The 18135-nt window shown below is 33.8% G+C and overlaps 1 protein-coding gene across 5 annotated transcripts in view; it reads left to right on the forward strand.

The window, feature by feature from the left end:
* Positions 1-18135, forward strand: part of MAP3K7 (mitogen-activated protein kinase kinase kinase 7) — a 68314-nt gene that overhangs the window by 40822 nt on the left and 9357 nt on the right. For all 5 annotated transcript variants that reach the window (XR_004957617.1, XM_036248356.1, XM_036248357.1 and 2 more), the window contains 2 exons: positions 5890-5954; positions 17501-17609. Coding sequence is in view for 4 of the 5 variants with exons in the window: in XM_036248356.1 (XP_036104249.1) it covers positions 5890-5954; positions 17501-17609 (174 nt within the window). In the remaining variant the exon portion in view is untranslated. The remainder of the gene's footprint in view (positions 1-5889; positions 5955-17500; positions 17610-18135) is intronic.

Consider the following 18135-nt stretch of genomic DNA (forward strand, 5'->3'; position numbering starts at 1 on the left):
CATACCTAACTCACACATGGTACTTCAGAGTCTCAAATTGGTAAAATTGCATTTATTTTTTATGGTGATGGTTTCATAAATGAATTTAAATCACCATTGTTGATAGAAATTTAAATGACATGGGTGACCTTTACTATTGCTTAATAAATGTTCTCCAAATTGTCATTTCTTTATCCCTCTGCTTTAGGTTTTCCTTTACCTCTTCCCCTAAATATTGATAAGAAAGTATACAATTTTTCCCACACACATTCACGGGTGTGCTTTGGGTGAATTCTCCAGCACTCTGGTACTTTGCCTGTGATTGGGCTTTTAGCATACTATTGTATTATAGTTGAATACCTAGTGGTTGTTTTCTTCTCTAGTAAGCTGAGAACTGAGGATAGAGACAATGTCTTTGTTATTTAGTATTGTTTGAGTCAGCACTGTCTGGTCAATGATACATAGTGTTTAATAATTATGTGCCTGTTAAACAAATGAACAAACCATTATTGAGGTCCAGTGGCCAGGAACTAGTATACATATAGAATCTGTTTAAATGATAAATATGTATAAATTAAAATATAAATTATACAGTTCCTAGGGGCCATTTTGTGTATGCAAAACCATTTTTTATTAATTGCTTTTTATTCTGGTTATCAAAGTAGTTTGTTTTACATTATTATTGCTGTTCAGAGAATAGAGATAATCTATTTCTTACATTATAATTTTATTTATTGAGTCATAGGTTGCTTTCAAAATGAACAAGTACTTGAGATAATTTTACTTCATGCTAAAAGGCACTATGTTTGAAGGAATGATATGCTAACTAAAATGGCAACATTTTAATGTACATACTGCTGAGCTGTGATTATATTAAATGTCTGAGGAATCAAGAAAATTTGGGCAAATGTTAGTATAATTTCAATCAGGTCTCAATCAGGGTGAATTTGTCCCCCAGGGCACATTTGGCAATGTCTGGAAACATTTTTGGTTGTCACAGTTGGCAGGTGCTGCTAGTATATAATAGGCAGAAACCAGGGATGCTGCTAATAAACATCCTACACTGTACCGGACATCCTCCCACAGTCAAGAATTGCCTAGCCCAAAATGTCAACAGTACCAGTGCTAAGAAACCCTGGTTAGATGGATGTTCTGTGTCTCTGATAAAGTAGTTTAAAGTACATCATCTCTATTGACCTTCATAACCATCTTATAAATAGGGTTATCAGGTAAAATTACATGTAGCTATTTTACAGATAAGGAACTTGGCTCTGATGTGGAGTGTTTTTCCTAGAGTCACACAGCCAGGATCCCAACCTAGATCTTTTGACTCCAAATCACATCCATTTTTCTCTTCTGTTTGAGTCAGAGAAGATAAAGTAATGGTTCTCATTAAAAGGAACTCTTCAGCCAACTGACCCTCTTTTACAACATTGGGTCCTTATGGAGTCATGAAATCTTAATTCTGCACTTAATTGTCAGAGCAGCAATGTTGTTCAAATAGAAGCAGTATTCAGTAATACATTTCATTAAATAATCTTACTGGATAGTTTTTCCCCAAATATCCAACCTTAACTTAATGTGTTTCAACTTTTTTTTTTTTAATTCATTTTGAGAGAGAGAAATATCAATGTGAGAAAGATACTTCAATCAGCTGCCTTTTGCACGCCCCCTACTGGGGATTGAGCCCACAACGGGGCATTGATCCTGGACCTCTCAGTCTATGGGGACAATGCTCTTAATCCCCACTGAGCCACATCGGCTGGGCTGTTTCAGTTTCTTTTAATAAAAGAATGCAGGCACTGGAACTAAACAATTGGACATAAAAGCCAAACATTAATTTGTATTTAGGTTGTATTTTAAAATTAAAAGTACAAATATAACCCATCCTTTGAGAGTTATCTCTAATATACATGGACATGTTAGTTATAAAGGAGGATGATATTTATTCTCCAAATTTATTAATTTTATTAATTATAGTCAGTTTTCCACAAGTTCTGTGCTATTACCAGATATGTCTTTGATATGTCCAAACTGGTGTTATATTACATTGGATCTTGGTTGTAAACATTTTTTTAAAATATAGTTATTTTATTTATTTGTTACAAATAAATAGTTTCAATAACACTTTTTTTGGCCAAGTGCAGTATACTGAGTTTAATGTACTTAGAATGAACTGCCTTTTTAAATAAGAGCATTCCTTTAAACATCATAAAAAAATGGTATGTGTATTTATTGACAATGTACAAATATCTTTCTTTGAAGTGTTTGTTGCTTCGGCTTTTTTAAGTACATACAACTGCTCAAAATAATTTTTTAAAAATACGTCTTTATAATGACTACACTGCCTCATCTAGTCCTAGGTGAATTCATATCTTCTTTTTTGTTTGATCTTCAACACTATTATATTATAACAATATTCATCATTTTAGCAGTCTCTTGGGTCATGTAATAATGGACCTTTAATACCTCAGGACTTCCTATGGATCAAACTCAACAATTTTTTATACCTCTTCTACAGTGGCCCTGGCTCTAAAGAAGTAAAGGACTATGAAATTTGTGGAGCCTAAATAAGAACATGTATTTTTAAATTACATCTTCGGCTTACATGAAGCAGTAATAGAATACAGAGTAAAGTAGTGTGCAAATTTTTTTTTTTTTTTATCCTTACCCGAGGACATTTTTCCATTTTTTGTTCAGGTAGAGTGGGAGGGAGAGAGAGGAACAGAGAGAGAGAGAGAGAGAGAGAAACATCCATGTGAAAGGAACACATCGAGTGGCCGCCACCCGCACGACTGACCAGAGCCGGGGACAAACTGCAACTGAGGTACATGCCTTTAGCGGGAACCGAACACGGGTCTCTCAGGACCGCAGGCCGACGCTTTAACCGCTGAGCCAAACCGGCCAGGGTGCACATTTTTGAAGAACACATTGACCCCAGGTTTCAATATGCTAATCATGGATCTCAGAATTTTTGACATTTTGGTTAAGAGAAATCTCCAAAATGTAGTGATGATTTTTACATGAAGAGAGTCTTCAGGAAGTCTGGAGACAGAAAAATCAGAGTAGTTCAGGTAAGGAAAACTCTGAGCTTACTTAACCTGTTAACTGAGTGGGATGTATAGATACGTCAAACGTTGCATACAGTAAAAAGGGAATTCCCCGGTTAATAGGTTAAACCGATAAGAAAAACCACAGGAGTGAGTGAGATCTAAGCCAGTCTCTGGAGGGACTCTGATGTCTTTCAAATACCAGTTCAAGAGATCAGCTGTACTTAAAAGAATAGCTTTTTGAAGAGAAGGATTCTGTTTTTGTGACATTACTGTAGAAAGAGCTGAATTGACCTGTAAGCTGCTATTCCAACCACCCTTTCTTTTTTAGGAGTGGGGGGGGGGGTAGGATGTCTTGGGGATGTAGTGTATTCCTTTTGTTGCTCTTACTTAAACAATTCTTTTATTTATTTATTTATTCATTCATTCATTCATTCATTCTTTCTTATTTTATTCTCACCCAAGGACATTTTTCCACTTTTTGTTCAGATAGAGTGGGAGGGAGAGAGAGGGAGAGAGAGAGAGAGAGAGAGAAACATCAATGTGAGAGAGACACATCGAGTGGTTGCCACCCACACAACCCAACCAGGGCTAGGGACAAACTGCAACCGAGGTACATGCCCTTACCGGGAACCGAACCCGGGTCTCTCAGGACTGCAGGCCAATGCTCTAACCGCTGAGCCAAACTGGCCAGGGCTTAATTCTTTTTAAAAATATTTGTTCTCTGTCATAAGTTATGAAAAGTTTCAATATTCATTACAGAATAGAATACTAAGGACATCATTTTCAGGTTTCAGATTCCTTGATCAGGCTTCTTGCCCCTCTTTTCTACTTTTTCTTTTCCTTTTGTACTACCATGTGTAACATAGGTATGCACATATTAGGGAACCATGAAAAAAGTGTAAAATAAGTGAGTAAATTAGTACTTTGTTTCAAAAAAAATTCAGAATCAATCTAAATTTGCTAAGAACACACCCAGTAATTTTCATTTTTAATGATAGGTATTAGATTTTTTTTTACATTCATATTTCTAATTTATAACCTAAAACTTAATATTGGAGCAACAAGTATTTGTTGATTGTGATTCTTTTTTGCTTTGTCTAAACTATTTGCCAGATGGTTTCTGCTATGGTTATGTTAAAATGCATTGCTTAATATTGCTTGCTTTAACTTATGCTGTAACTTAAATATTTTTCATTTTATGGCATTTGTTATCTGTCAGCTCTTCTTTACCCTATTTCCTTTAAAGTTTTTACTTCCCTCTCCTCTTACTCCCATGTGGATTTGAGTTTGTTTTTGTTGTTATTGCAATGGTGATGTAACGATTTTTAGACACGTGTGCTGTGTGGTTCCCCAGATTCACAAATGTTGCTTATCTGAAAAGAAAATTCCAGACACTTTTACAAGCCTGTCTCATGTAAGCTAATTTTAGAATGATTGTGTTGAATGAAATGTGCCTAAAATTGCTTATTAGTCATGGTAGTTGGGATCCTTTTTGTCCTCCGGAAACAGGGGTAGTTAAAAGTTTTTATGAAAGTATTTTAGTGTGCCTGATTCAATAAATGTGCAGTTTGTTGTTATGTTAGTTTGTAATCAGAAGTTGGAACTGGAATAAAATGAAATTTGAGTTACATTTTTGGGTTACAATTATACAAAGAAATCTAAAACTTAGCTTAAAATGAAAAAGAATGGTAATGTCTTACACTTCAAGGTTGGCTATAAGTTTTTGTATTCACTACACATATTATTGCATCAGTCATTATTATTTTATTGTAAGGTTCTTTTAGTTTATGAGCAAAATAATAATAGGGTCGCATGGATTAAGATGCTAAATTGTATTGCTGATTGGTTTAAAATAAGGTACTTGGGATTATAGAAATGTAAATTTTAAGAATGAATTCTGCCTGCTAATCAGGGCACTACTATCAGAGTGCATGTTCCTAGGGCTGCCCACTAGTTGAGAAATTACATAATACAGCTTTCAGATTCAAAAGAATTTTGAGTATTGTGTCAGCTGTTACTCATAATATTTTGGTGTTTCCTTTTAGACAGCTGATCTCTCATCTTAGAAGATACTGTATGAACATCCCTATTCCCAAATAAAAGTGCTGAGTGAAGTATTGCTTAATTCATTCTCTTTTGCTGAAGACTTAAATTTGTAGAATTCTTTCATAAACTGATTTTTAAATTATTATAGCGTAGAAGTTCCTAAGACAGGATTAACACAGTAGCCCATTTAAACAAGCTGTACGTTTGAAAACAGAGTGAGGTCATTCATCTCCAGTAGGAAATTAAAAAGTTGTTGTTTACAACCAATAAATTACCTGATTCTGACAAAGACTAATGGTATTAAGTGTGTGTGGCTGCGTTTAACAAATTTAAAGCCTAAGCATCCTTTTAGGACGAAATGAACAAGGTACTGCTGTTGGTTAAAGTCAGTCGTCTTACAACCTGATAGCTGTCTTGCTGTAGAAGCTGTAACGTAAGGCCCTTGAAATAGATGCCGTCATCAGCCCCATCCCCCCAAGCATTCATCTATTTAAATACATGACAGAAGATGGTAGAAGAGAGTTCAGCAGCTATTCATGTGGTAGGAGTGATTATTGTATTAGGACATACTTCATTGTAGGCTGGCAACTTTTGAGTTAAAACACTGCAGCTGTTTCTCTTCCTATTTCTCTCTCTCTCTTTCTCTCTCTCTCTCTCTTTCTCTCTCTCTCTCTCATAAATTCACTCTTTTCTCACAAACATTTTGTATAGATTCAAGGAGCAACAAATTCCAACTTCCTACTGTAGCAATTACATCCTTATTGTCTGTCTGAATAGATTTCAGTATTTTACTTTTTTTATTTTTTAAAAGGCAACGGACAGCCAAGACGTAGATCCATCCAAGACTTGACTTCTACTGGAACAGAACCTGGTCAGGTAAGACTTAACATTCGAATTCTTAGTCTTTGAAGAAGAGTAATGGGCAGAAATCAAGAATTAACTGTAACATATATATATACTCTGCAAAATTCTGAGTTGACCTAAAATTGTGATAGAGAAGTTCATTTGCACTTGAGTTTTCTTATGAAAAAAAGTCCAGACATTATTATTAATTTAACTTGAAGGATAATCTAGGAAAGGTTGATTAATTCATTAGCACTCTGTGCATGTTATGTGGTTTTTATATATGCTTTAGTAAGGAAGTATTCAGTTTTGTAACTTAATAATTTGTCATTATTGTCCTCTAAAAGAAGTCATTAACTATTTCCTTACTAAGGTGACATTCCTCTGAGATCACATAAGATACCTGGAGGACTCTTAACATCTTTTAATTTGTCATATTCACTGTATTTATATTTTTATGGCATATTCTTAAGACAATATTTACTAAGCAGATGAATAAACTCGAGAACAGCTTCTATCCCAGTGGTAAGATTTTCATTATATTTCTGGATGCTCTGCTAAACTCCACTTGTCTCTTTATCACTGCTTCTTTGTAGATGGTCCAGAGAGTGCTATGATTAAGTCATTACTGACTAGTACAGAGTTTTAACTTACAAAGAATATAAAAGTCGCTCAGTCATTGTTTTTTCATCTCTTATTCAGATTGATAAACATGACATATATAACATATCTTATATGTCATATTCTTAAAATAATTGAAAACTAGTTATGAGGTGTTGTTGCTTTGTTTTCAGTTGTGCAGAAACAAGTAAATTTTTTGAGTATAGCATGCATCTCATGTGAAAAATATCACATTATGGTCTGTATTCATATAAAATTATAGGATTATATAGTATAAGCAATATGATTTAATTTATGGTACAATGATTTAGTACTTTTTGTCCTAGAAAGGTGTTTTATTATTATTTCATTTTTATAACATACTTTAAATTTGGAGATTCTTTATAGTTGTTAATAAAAATTTGAAAGCTTTTATAGTCATCAACTTAACCAACAAAACCACCTGAGATATTTAAATGATTATCCTTGAACTTCATTTATATCTGGAAATGTTTTTATTTCTCACAGTGCCTAGTCACAAATATATACATATAAAGATAAAAACATATATACATACACATTAATTTATTATATATTTTGTGATATTAGGTGACCCTAAATCTTGATTTTTATTTATTTAGTAGCAGCTTTTTTCAGTATATCTGCTTTTTTGAGACTCATAATTTCTGAATGAAGTTTTTCAATTTTCTTTTCCTCAAATACTTAAAGTATTAATCAGGGCATTTAATAACATCTGGTATTTACTTTGATTCCTTACAGGCTTGATGAGCTCAGCCTTTTTAACTCTGTTTACTATTGCTATTGATATTCCTGTTATGAGAAACTCTAGCCAAGTATTCTCCTGTTGGCTAGGAATGAGAAACTTGCCCTAAGACAGTCCAGGAGCATCTGCTGGAATGAGTGCTTTTCTCTGTACTCTAATAAAGGCATTGCTATAATTCAGCACTGACCTCACCATACCAAGCCTTACTTATTTCCTTACAAGTTCTGTATTACTTGAGATTATGATTTTTACACTTTTCATTAATAGTATCTTCAAGTAGTAAAACACTGGAACTGAGGCAGACCAGGGTTGTAGGACAGTCATTTGCATGCGTTGTCGTGGATTATTCCAAAAGATTTAGAGTGCAGGGAAGTTTGATATGGCAGTAAAATGTGTTCTAAAATAGTTGATATATAGTCATTTTATAACCAGTTTTTAAAATTGGTTCACTCTTTCAAAATTACTTAAGTAGTGGAAACATAAAATGCCTAATATCCAGTTTGTGATGAGAATGACAAACAGTAAGCCTAATGTACTATGAAAACATTTTCCCTGAAAATGTTATGATAATTGACCATTAAATAATGTATATTACTCGTGAAAATAATATTATTTGAAGAAGAAAAGTTCTTTATAAAGTCTGGCTAAGCAATGATTAAACCTTTGCACAGGGTTGGTTGGTTGGTTTGTTATGGCCACAGAGATTGATGAAGAATATGAAGAAAATAATTTGCCCACCTAATACTAGTGAAGTTTAATATTACATTTCATAGAGGAAGGTAAACTGGCCAGCATCTATCTGTATTTTGTCTCTTGGTTCAAGACTGATCTTAATACAAGTGCTTAGACTTTCCATCTGTAAACTAAAATTAAATTGGTTGTTTTTATACTGCCATTTCTTTTGAGAGGTATAATGAACCAAGCAAGCTTTTTTGTTAAAAGCATTTGTGTAAGTACTTATAACATACAACTCACTTTTAAATTAATTAATTCAGATTTTTATTAATTCAGGAGGCTTATTAAGCATATGTAATGGATCTGGCCTCCTAGATGCCTTGTAAAGATACTGAGAAAAAGAAGCCCCTGATGTCCAGGAGCTGACCTGGCACTGAGGTCTCAGTGTTGTTAGGACATAAGCAGTTTCTCAAAACACCAGAAGACAAGGTTACATTTAGACCATGATAAGATGAGGAAAAACAAGACCATTTTGTAATGTTGTCTAAGCACAGACAAAAACAAGGTCACTGTGCCACCCCCAAAATGAAAAACACTGTGTTCTCCCAGCTGATGTGAGTGACTGCTGCTGCTTTTCCAGTTGTAGCTTTAGCCTCACTCTGGTCTGTCCTCCCTGTAGAATTGCCCCTGCTTTGTGGCTGTAACCAATCTAGAGTGAACCCCTCCTTCCTTGTAGCCTTCCTAAATCACAAAACAAAATTCTAAATCCTATAATAAGCTCTTTCTAAAACCCTCTGACTGAGACACCTCACATGACCCCATGGTGAGCTTTCCAGTTCACTGCAACAAAAATTAAACCCAACTTATCCTACTACAGGTGTGTTCCTTGTGGTCTTTGCCTGTGGGGCATAGGCTACTAAGACAGCCCAGTCCCCAGGAAGCATATTTGGGCAGATCTTATCCCCAGATCACTTAAAAGCTATAGCAAAACAGGTGCCATTTATTTATTGTGTACCAACTTTGTGCCAGTCAGTCCTTTAATATATGTTCATCTTAACCCTGTACATTTCTATTGCTTATTTTCCTCATTTTGTGGATCAAGAAACTGAGAGTTAGAGAAACTTATCCAAGCCTCTGACTCCCCTTGCACCATCAATAATTGCTATCACCAAGTTTTGAATTCAGATCTGATTCCAAAGCACCCAAACTCTACACTATCATTGCACTGTGTATATAAAACTGAATAGAATGCATGCTCAAGTAATCCTAAATCTCTTTGATGTCCAGTGTCTTGGTTTCTGATAGTCTTCATTGTCATTAATTATTTTGAAAGTTTTCAGTAATAATGCACTTCCGCTGTATCATATTATTGAGCAGGGCTCACCCACCTTGATAATATCTATAGATGACTGCACAAATTTGCTTTATACATCTGGCTGAGCCTTTCTTTTCACTAAAATACATTTTCATATATACCTGTGTACCCCTATTATTATATATAATAATAATAATCTATATTATTATATATAATAAAGATCTATTTTCAAGATTTCTCTTGGAGAAGGCTGAAGTCAGTAAAAATCACGACTGGAATGTGATGCAGTTATGATTATTTAGAAAGGTAGACATATTTTTGTATGGAGTTTAGAATCTACTTTAACTAGTCAGATATGTGACTTTGGGCAACTTTCTTAATTTCCCTAAGCTTCACCAACCTCATCTGCTAGTAGGGTCATAATACCCATACCTCAGGGTTCTTAGAATATATGGAAGTACCAGACACACAGTAGATGCTTAATATTAATGTTGTATGCCTACTCCCCAGAGTGTGCCTTCCAGGGCCCTTACTACTTACTTGCCCTCACTGTAGTGTATTACTATCCAGAAGTAAAACAAAAAAGCACTTGGAAAGAAGTAAAACCTATTGGCATTCTGTTCTTTCTGTATCATAAGAGAAACTTCTATAAGGGATCATGGAAAATATTTGCCTTAAAGGCCTTAGTCATATTTCCAGAGATGTATTATCACATTGTTTTTATTTAAGGGATATAATTTACTACACTACTACTTTTTGTCCATCCTCAGCTGCACCTTCTTTAGTGTGAATAATTTTCTGTTAAAACTCTAAATCAGAAGCTCACATAATAGTTTTAAATAATTCTTGGTTTGGGGGCATTTTGTACCTTTCTTTTAGAGAATTTAAAGACCACAATGAGGGGGAAAGGAGAAACATTTGTAACAACAACAACAAAAGAATAATAAAATTCTAAAATTTCTTTGTAATGAACTATAGCAAAGCCAAAGTTAGATTGAACCAATACCTTCAAATAAGAAAAAATGTTTTCAGTACACCTTGTCATGTATAGATTTAACTGAAGTATCTGTGACTGTCAAAATGGAGGAAATGCCCTTGTAAATCCACATTACAAACTGATATCAATTTCTTTTTAATATTTATGTTATTCAAATGTTACTTTAGCAAGAATATTATATAAATTGACATTTAATCTGTGTGGTTTGTGCTTGTATAATTTTAGCAACTTAGATTTCTGAGTGTTTTAAATAGCTTTAAAATGTCAGTCTGAATAGTAGCACTTGCCATAAATTCTTGCCTCATGAAAATATTTTCCCAGTCTTTCAGGTGAGACATAAAAAGAAGCAAAGTTTTATTTTTGTCTGTAAAATAACACCCAATTTCTTTTTATAAATATAGAGATAAAGTTCTGGTCAAAGTCCAATTCTCGTTCGTGTCTACTGATGGTAATTTGCCCCAGCGGTTTAAATTTGGCTTAGTATTCTTTTGCTGCCATAAATTACTATGTGATATTTCTGTATTCTCGTACCCACTTTCATATCCAATCCTTGTGGTAAGTCAGTTTTCTCTATATCTCTTAAACTTTGCAGTTTGTGTAAGCATAGAATAAAGTAATTGTAAATATCTTGAAGGAAGGAGCAAATGAAATAAGTTAATAGTTTGAGAGTGTTTATGGCCATTGTAATTTTATCAGTGATTTGTTTAAAATACTGCTATAAAATAAGACATGTACATAGCAAGTTGTCAGCAGTAACATAAATTGAACCTACAAACTAGATTTTTTTTAATTGTCAAATATTACCTGTTCCTCTTATTTATGCCTTTTATTTTTCATGTATTCAGAAAATACAGTTGTGGTTTGTTTTAAAATATTTTTTTAGTTGTTTTATACAAACATGTTAGCATATTAGGTTATTCATTGAGATCAATTCCTCGAAATCTGAAGACTTTTTAGGGATTTAAATTTAGCTCATTAGAGCCCTTCTTGTCATTTTAAAGAAAGACCAGTTTTGAAACTTGGCCTGAAAATATTATCCTTGTTATTTTTGTTTTATAGCTATAGAAAATCTCAAGTAGGAAAAAAAAAAATAATGACCGCACATGAGGTGCTAAGAGTTTCTTGGAAAATAGAAGGTGAAAAGAAATAAATACGTAGCAAAGAATTCTCTTGTGAAAGATACACACTTAAAGACTACTGCAAGTCATAGTAGGTCCAAATAGGATTATTTATTTTAATATGACAGATAATAGGATTTTGTTTTAATATACAAAATCCATTCTTATATTTTATAAACCTAATTATTGCTTATATCTTGTTCAATATCTCATAACTGATACTGAGTCCCACATGTCAAAAACACTTATATTTATTTCTCTTTTTAAAATGTTAAAGTAAAACTATTAACATAAAATTAGGTTGACTATGAAACCCTCCTGCTAGCACTTTGGGGGAAAAAAAAAACTATTCTTGTTTTACATTACAAATTATAACTATGGTCAAATCAGTGTACTCTTTTTAAATCACAAGTCTTGCTTTCAGTGAAAAAGGTTCCAAGGACTTTAATAATGTCATAATATCTGCACTTGTTTTACCAAGGGTAACAGCATTGTAAAAATAAGAGAGATATTTCATCATTAGTTCTCTTTGCTGTGTATTCTTATTCTTATATATAAAAGGTAAATAAGCCGAAGCACCAGTCTTATTTCTGAGTGCCAACAACTTGTATTATCATTTTAGTCAATGAGTATTGATTGTGTGGTTATTGTATAGTCAGTAATTTTCTAAATCCTAGGGAGTATAATATAAAAATACACATGTTCTCTGCCCTTAGGAGAATTTTATACTTTTGCGAAATCACAAAGTAGTATAAAGTAGTATAAAGCATTTCTGACTGAAGTTGAAGTTTATGTGGGAACAGACTATAAATACAGCCAAAATTTGAGGAGAAAAATGTTTTTGTGATGTTTTAGTTACTGAATATGTTTTATATAAGAGCTATAATCTTTGCCCTGGCCAGTTTGGCTCAGCGGTTAGAGCGTTGGCCTGTGGTCCAGAGACACCTGGGTTTGGTTTCCACTAAGGGCGCGTACCTCGGTTGCAATTTGTCCCTAGCCCTAGTTGGGTTGTGCGGGTGGCAGCCACTCGATGTGTCCCTTTCACGTTGATGTTTCTCTCTCCCTTCCTCCCTCCTTCTCCCTCCCCCCTCCTTCCTTCCTCCCTCCCTCTCTTCCTCCCATTCTATCTGAACAAAAAATGGAAAAATGTCCTCAGGTGAGGATAAAAAAAAAAACTATGATCTTTGATCTAGAGAGGGAATTGTTAGGTGCTACAAGTTAACTCCTATTTTCCCATCTTATATTTATAACAACCTAATTATCTACCATCTAGTAAGCATTTTTATTGTGTCAAGACACTTCAAGTACATTATTTCGTGTGATTTTTTTGTCCTGATGGTAGGTAATACTGTCTTCATTTTACTATTGAGTCTTGGAGGTTAAATACCTTACCTAAAGGCACAGTGCTAATAAATGGCAGACCAGATACTCAAACTCTGGGTTGTATTCTGTCCAAAGCTTGACTTCCTAACTATTGCTACTTGTCATCCACACTTGATAAATGAGGAACCTAGGGCTCAGAGAGGCTGAGTTACTTATTTAAGGTCACACAGCTATAAATAGCAGAACTGAGATTTAAACCCAGGTCTTTGAATTAGTATGTTGCAAAAATTTTTTAAACATGCAATACCTGGCTATTTAGTCAAGAACACCAACCTCTTTTTCCTTGGATTGTCAAAGTTAAAAATAACAACCCCCAACACAACAATAGCCATCCTGTGTGAATGAATCAAAATTATGCCCCCCCCTTTTTTTTTTGGTCAGGTCAGAAAAACATGTTCTTTGGTGTGCCACAGAATTTTAGTAATTAGTTTATGTGTGCCATGGGATGAGAAGGGTTGAAAATCACTGGACTAAACCATAGAATTTGATGATAGTTGACTGTTTTGACCTATAAAAGTGGCAATTATATATATTTCAGTTTTACACATGTTCTTTTCACTATACCATAATCCCTGAATGATTATAAGGTCAAGATTAAACGCAGAAGGGAAAAACAAGGGCATAAGGAATTGTCAGAAGAGGGGCGATCTGGATAGATAAGGTAAACCTGCTGGTGGAGGAATGTCAGGGTGAGAATTTCAGAACTGATCCAGTAACAACCAGTAGACATTGTCTGTTCTGCTTGATGCTAGGCACTCCTCATCCTGTAACATAGGTTCTGGCTTTGTGCACAGAGAACCAGGGTTGTAGCAGAAATGAGCAAACTTGTTGTAGGGAACCTGAGCTGGGCCTTACATTCTGGAGAGGGATTAGCAAGGAGAAAACAGAATGAACATAGTGATACACAGGGCTCCTTTATAAGTGTGACATGAAAGAACTAAGGTTTTGGAACTACCGGGCTGATACTGAGTTTTAAATTGTTTATGGTATAGAAAAGCTTTTTGGAATTTCTAAAACAATTCAGTAAGTACCCAAGAATAAAGTAACATTCCATCAGTTTTTTTTTTTCTTCCAGATTATTTTATGATTTAATCTCTGAAATTGTTACAAATGTGCTTTCACTATTTAGTATCCTCAGTGCACTGAGTTTTCAAGGCTTAAACTCAGAATTTTAGCACTGGATGGAACACTGAAAGTCATCACTTCCTTAACTCAGCCCCAACCCCTCTCCAGAAAAGGAAAGCAAGACTTCTTGAAGTAAACTAAATTGGATATTACACCATTAGAACTCACATCTGATCATTTCTACTCAGTGGTACTCTACACTACTGTATAGCCTCTCATTTTTACTTGATACAGTCTTTGAGTGTTCATCTGCTTACATACTGAAACTAGACATAAAATTCTTTATGAATTTATACATTTTTGATATTTGACACTTTGTGACTCTGTTTTCCTTTTTGAGTCTCCTATTGGTATTTATTAACACCTCAAAAACCGTTGCTTTTTAAAAAATTCTCATGAAATCTATTTTAATTTATATGTCCTTGAGAGTTTTTAATATATGATATATAGATACATAGATAAGACACATCTAATATGTAAGCACTGAAACCTGATAATAAAATGAACACTCATGAACCCACCACCCTACATAACAAAGGGAACATGATCAATTCCCATCAGTCTCCTTTGTATTCCTCACCTGTGACCTTGTCATCCTCTCACCAACCCACAGTGCTATTTTCTGTTATACAGCACATTTCTGGACTTTTTGTAAATATCCTTTATGTGGTTAAGAAATTTGCTTAAATGAAATTTAAGTTTGTTAAATGTATGTTTCATAAGTGGATGTTAAATTTTATCAAATACTTTTTAGGTATCAAGGTTTTTCTTCTTTAATCTTCTAATATAATGAATTGTATTAATAGATTCCTAATGTCAAGTGACCTGTGCATTTGTAGAATAACCTCAACTTTCTAAATATTTTTGTTGTTGAGTGAGTCAGGAACTGTTTCTCATTTATTCAAGAATTTTTTTAAGATGGAAAGTGTCATTTTCTTGAATATTTGATAGAATTCATCTGTAAAACCTTGGTATTTTCTATAAAGTATAGAAATTTTGGTAATTTATATGATTTTTCGGAATTTGTCTATTTCACTGTTTTTTTGTTTTTTATTTACTAACCACAAAATTTTTATAGTATACTCATTCTGTTTTGTTTCTTTTGGGAAGCTTATAGCTTGGTTCTTTTTCTAACTATGTAAGTTAAATCCTTAGCTTGTAAATTATCACATTTTTCTGATTTTTTCACATAAGTATTTGTACTTAAGTATTTTTTTCTAAGTGCTTCTTTAGTTGCATTCCACAAATTTTAGTGTGATTCGAGTTAAATTCAGTTCAAATAGTTTTTTATTTCCATTTTGTTTTCTTCAACAAGCGAGTTATTTAGAAGTATTTTTAAATGTTTAAACATGGGAATTTCTTTTAAGATTGTGAAACAATACAAAAAGATATGGTTTATATATATTGACTTTTTAAACTTTTTTTGAGATCTGTTTTATAGCTTCGTACATGATCAGTTTTCATAAATATTTCATGAGTGCTTAAAAAAATGCATGTTCTCGCCCTGACTGGTTTGGCTCAGCGGTTGGAGTGTCGGCCTGTGGACCAGCGAGTCCTGAGTTCGGTTCTTGCTAGGAGCACGTACCAAAAAGAAAAAAATGCATGTTCTCATTTTTCAGGCACAGGGTTCATGGAGTTCAAGCTGCACTTCTATGTACATGTTTTGTTTTTTAGTCTGAGTTTATGTATCATTTACAGAGGATTATTAAAATATCTCACTATAATTGATTGTGTATGTTTCTCTTATAGTTTTATTGTTTTACCTGTTTGGAAACTATGCATAGGCACAGCGTATATTATAATAGGCACCGCATATACATTTTGAATTGTTATGACCTGTATTGCATCACTTGTATCTCTTTCCCTAGTAATTTTTTATGCTCTAAAATATATTCTCTCTGATATTAACATAGATATATAACTTTATTTTGAGTATATTTTACCTTGTTATCTTTTTTCATCCTTTAACTATGTTTATCTCTGAATTAGATATGTCTCTTATTAACAGCATTTAATCTAGCCTGACACTATGATTTTTTAAATATCTTTACTGGAGAGTTTAATCCATTTATATTAATTATGATTTCTCCCTTATTTTGTACTTTATTTCTTTTTTTTTTCCCCCCCTCTCCTTTTTTGCCTTTCTTTGAACTCAATAAATATATTTCTCTTTCCATTCTTTTTCTCTCTGATTGGGGGGTTAGATATATTCTTACTTTTGGTAATTACCTGTGAAATTTTAACACTCATGCCCAATCTAAAGTTTATATCCTTTACCCTAATCCTAAACAATATGAGGATTTTTAAATTTATGTTTCTCTTGCTGATGCTATTGTTACTCAGATTTTAGTACCATCTTTATTTGTTTGGTAATTCTATAAATTAGTCATTGTTTTTATTGTTTAATATTTTCAGTGTATGGATTCATACTTGTGTTTACCAATAATTCTGATTTTAATTTGGCCCTTCAATTAGGGAAAATTTTTTATTCTCCCTGAAGAACATAGCAATTCTATATTAAGAGTATATGAATGATAGACTCAGTTTTTGCTCATCTGAGAATGTTATTCTGATCTCATTCTTCACATTTTTGTTGGCTAAACAATTCTAGTTCTCAGTTATTTTATTTTAACTGTTCGAAGGTAATTCTTCTGGTTTCCCTTGTTGCTATTGAGAATCCAACTGGTTTACATATAATCTGTCTTTTCTCTATGGCTGCTTTTTACTCTTTTCTATTTGTCTTTGTTTTCTTGAATTTGATTATAACTTGCCCCATATTTAACTCATTATTGTAAGTTTATTTTTTATTTTTTTCTGCTCTGGATTTGTTATATCTTCCATCAATTCTGGAATTTTTTTTTTTTTTTTTTTTTTTTTTATCCTCACCCGAGGACATTTTTTGTTCAGGTAGAGTGGGAGGGAGAGAGAGGAAGAGAGAGAGAGAGAGAGAGAAACATCGATGTGAAAGGGACACATCGAGTGGCTGCCACCCGCACGACCGACCAGGGCCGGGGACAAACTGCAACCAAGGTACATGCCCTTAGCGGGAACCGAACCCGGGTCTCTCAGGACCGCAGGCTGATGCTCTAACCGCTGAGCCAAACCGGCCAGGGCAATTCTGGAAATTTTTTGCAGACTCAAAGTGCATACATTTTCTGCCCTCCACCCAGAGCCACTACCAAGACAGACAAATTTACTTATCTTCTTTTGTAGGGTAGATATTTTTTTTTCTAGTTCATTCTTTCCCTAAGTGTGAAGCCTTTCTTGGGTTTTAGCGTTAAGCATGAAGGTTCTCCAGTGTTACTTCCATCCTACAAAGGCCTAAGGCTTTACACCTGTTCCTCTGGGCACAACAGGTAGTCAGAACAGAAGCTTCAGACCATTAGTGTTCAGTATGTGTGTATAGTGTGTGTGTGTACTCATGAAGTCTCCTTAGAGGATTTATTTGAGGTTTTTTGCAAGAGTGTTTTGGGACCTCTACTGATAAAAATGGAATTCTGTCCTTTGCCTTAATAATGGAAAAATGTTTTGGTTTCTTTTGGTCAGTGTTAAAAAATACATCTCCTGTCACTTCTTCCACAGGTGAGCAGTAGGTCATCCAGTCCTAGCATCAGAATGATCACTACTACCTCAGGACCAACCTCAGAAAAGCCAGCTCGAAGTCATCCATGGACCCCTGATGATTCCACAGGTGACCAGTTTATTTCTTCATTTTAATTATGAAGTTGAATTTACAATGTTTATCTTCATTTAGTTGTGTCATTACTGTAATCATTGCACAGTGTAGATTTTCTTACTAATAAAATCAAATATTTAGCAATAAACTTAAAAATGTATTTTTGAGTACTGAGTCAGAGACTGTTAGCCCTCTGCATTTTTTTTCACCTAGATACTAAAGATGTATTTTAAAGATGGTTTGTTTTGGGATTTTCCCAGCTAGGAGATACTGTGTTCTTGATATTTTGGTCTGTTACTGTCCTATTATGATCCATTCTACTAGATGATAGTAATAACATCATTATCTTTTAAATACTTAATTTAGCAGGATGGTAAAAATAATAATCTTCATCTCAGGTCTTTTGTGGATTTTTGTTTGTTCTATCCTCACCCAAGGACCTTTTTTTTTTTTTTTTTTTTTTTTTTTTTTTTTTTTTTTTTTTTTTGGCGTTTATCTTCAGATAGAGTGGGAGGGAGCGAGGAAGGAAGAGAGAGAGAGA

This window comes from Molossus molossus, unplaced genomic scaffold (genome assembly GCF_014108415.1).
Source record: "Molossus molossus isolate mMolMol1 unplaced genomic scaffold, mMolMol1.p scaffold_m16_p_8, whole genome shotgun sequence".
Classification (NCBI taxonomy): Eukaryota; Metazoa; Chordata; class Mammalia; order Chiroptera; family Molossidae; genus Molossus; species Molossus molossus.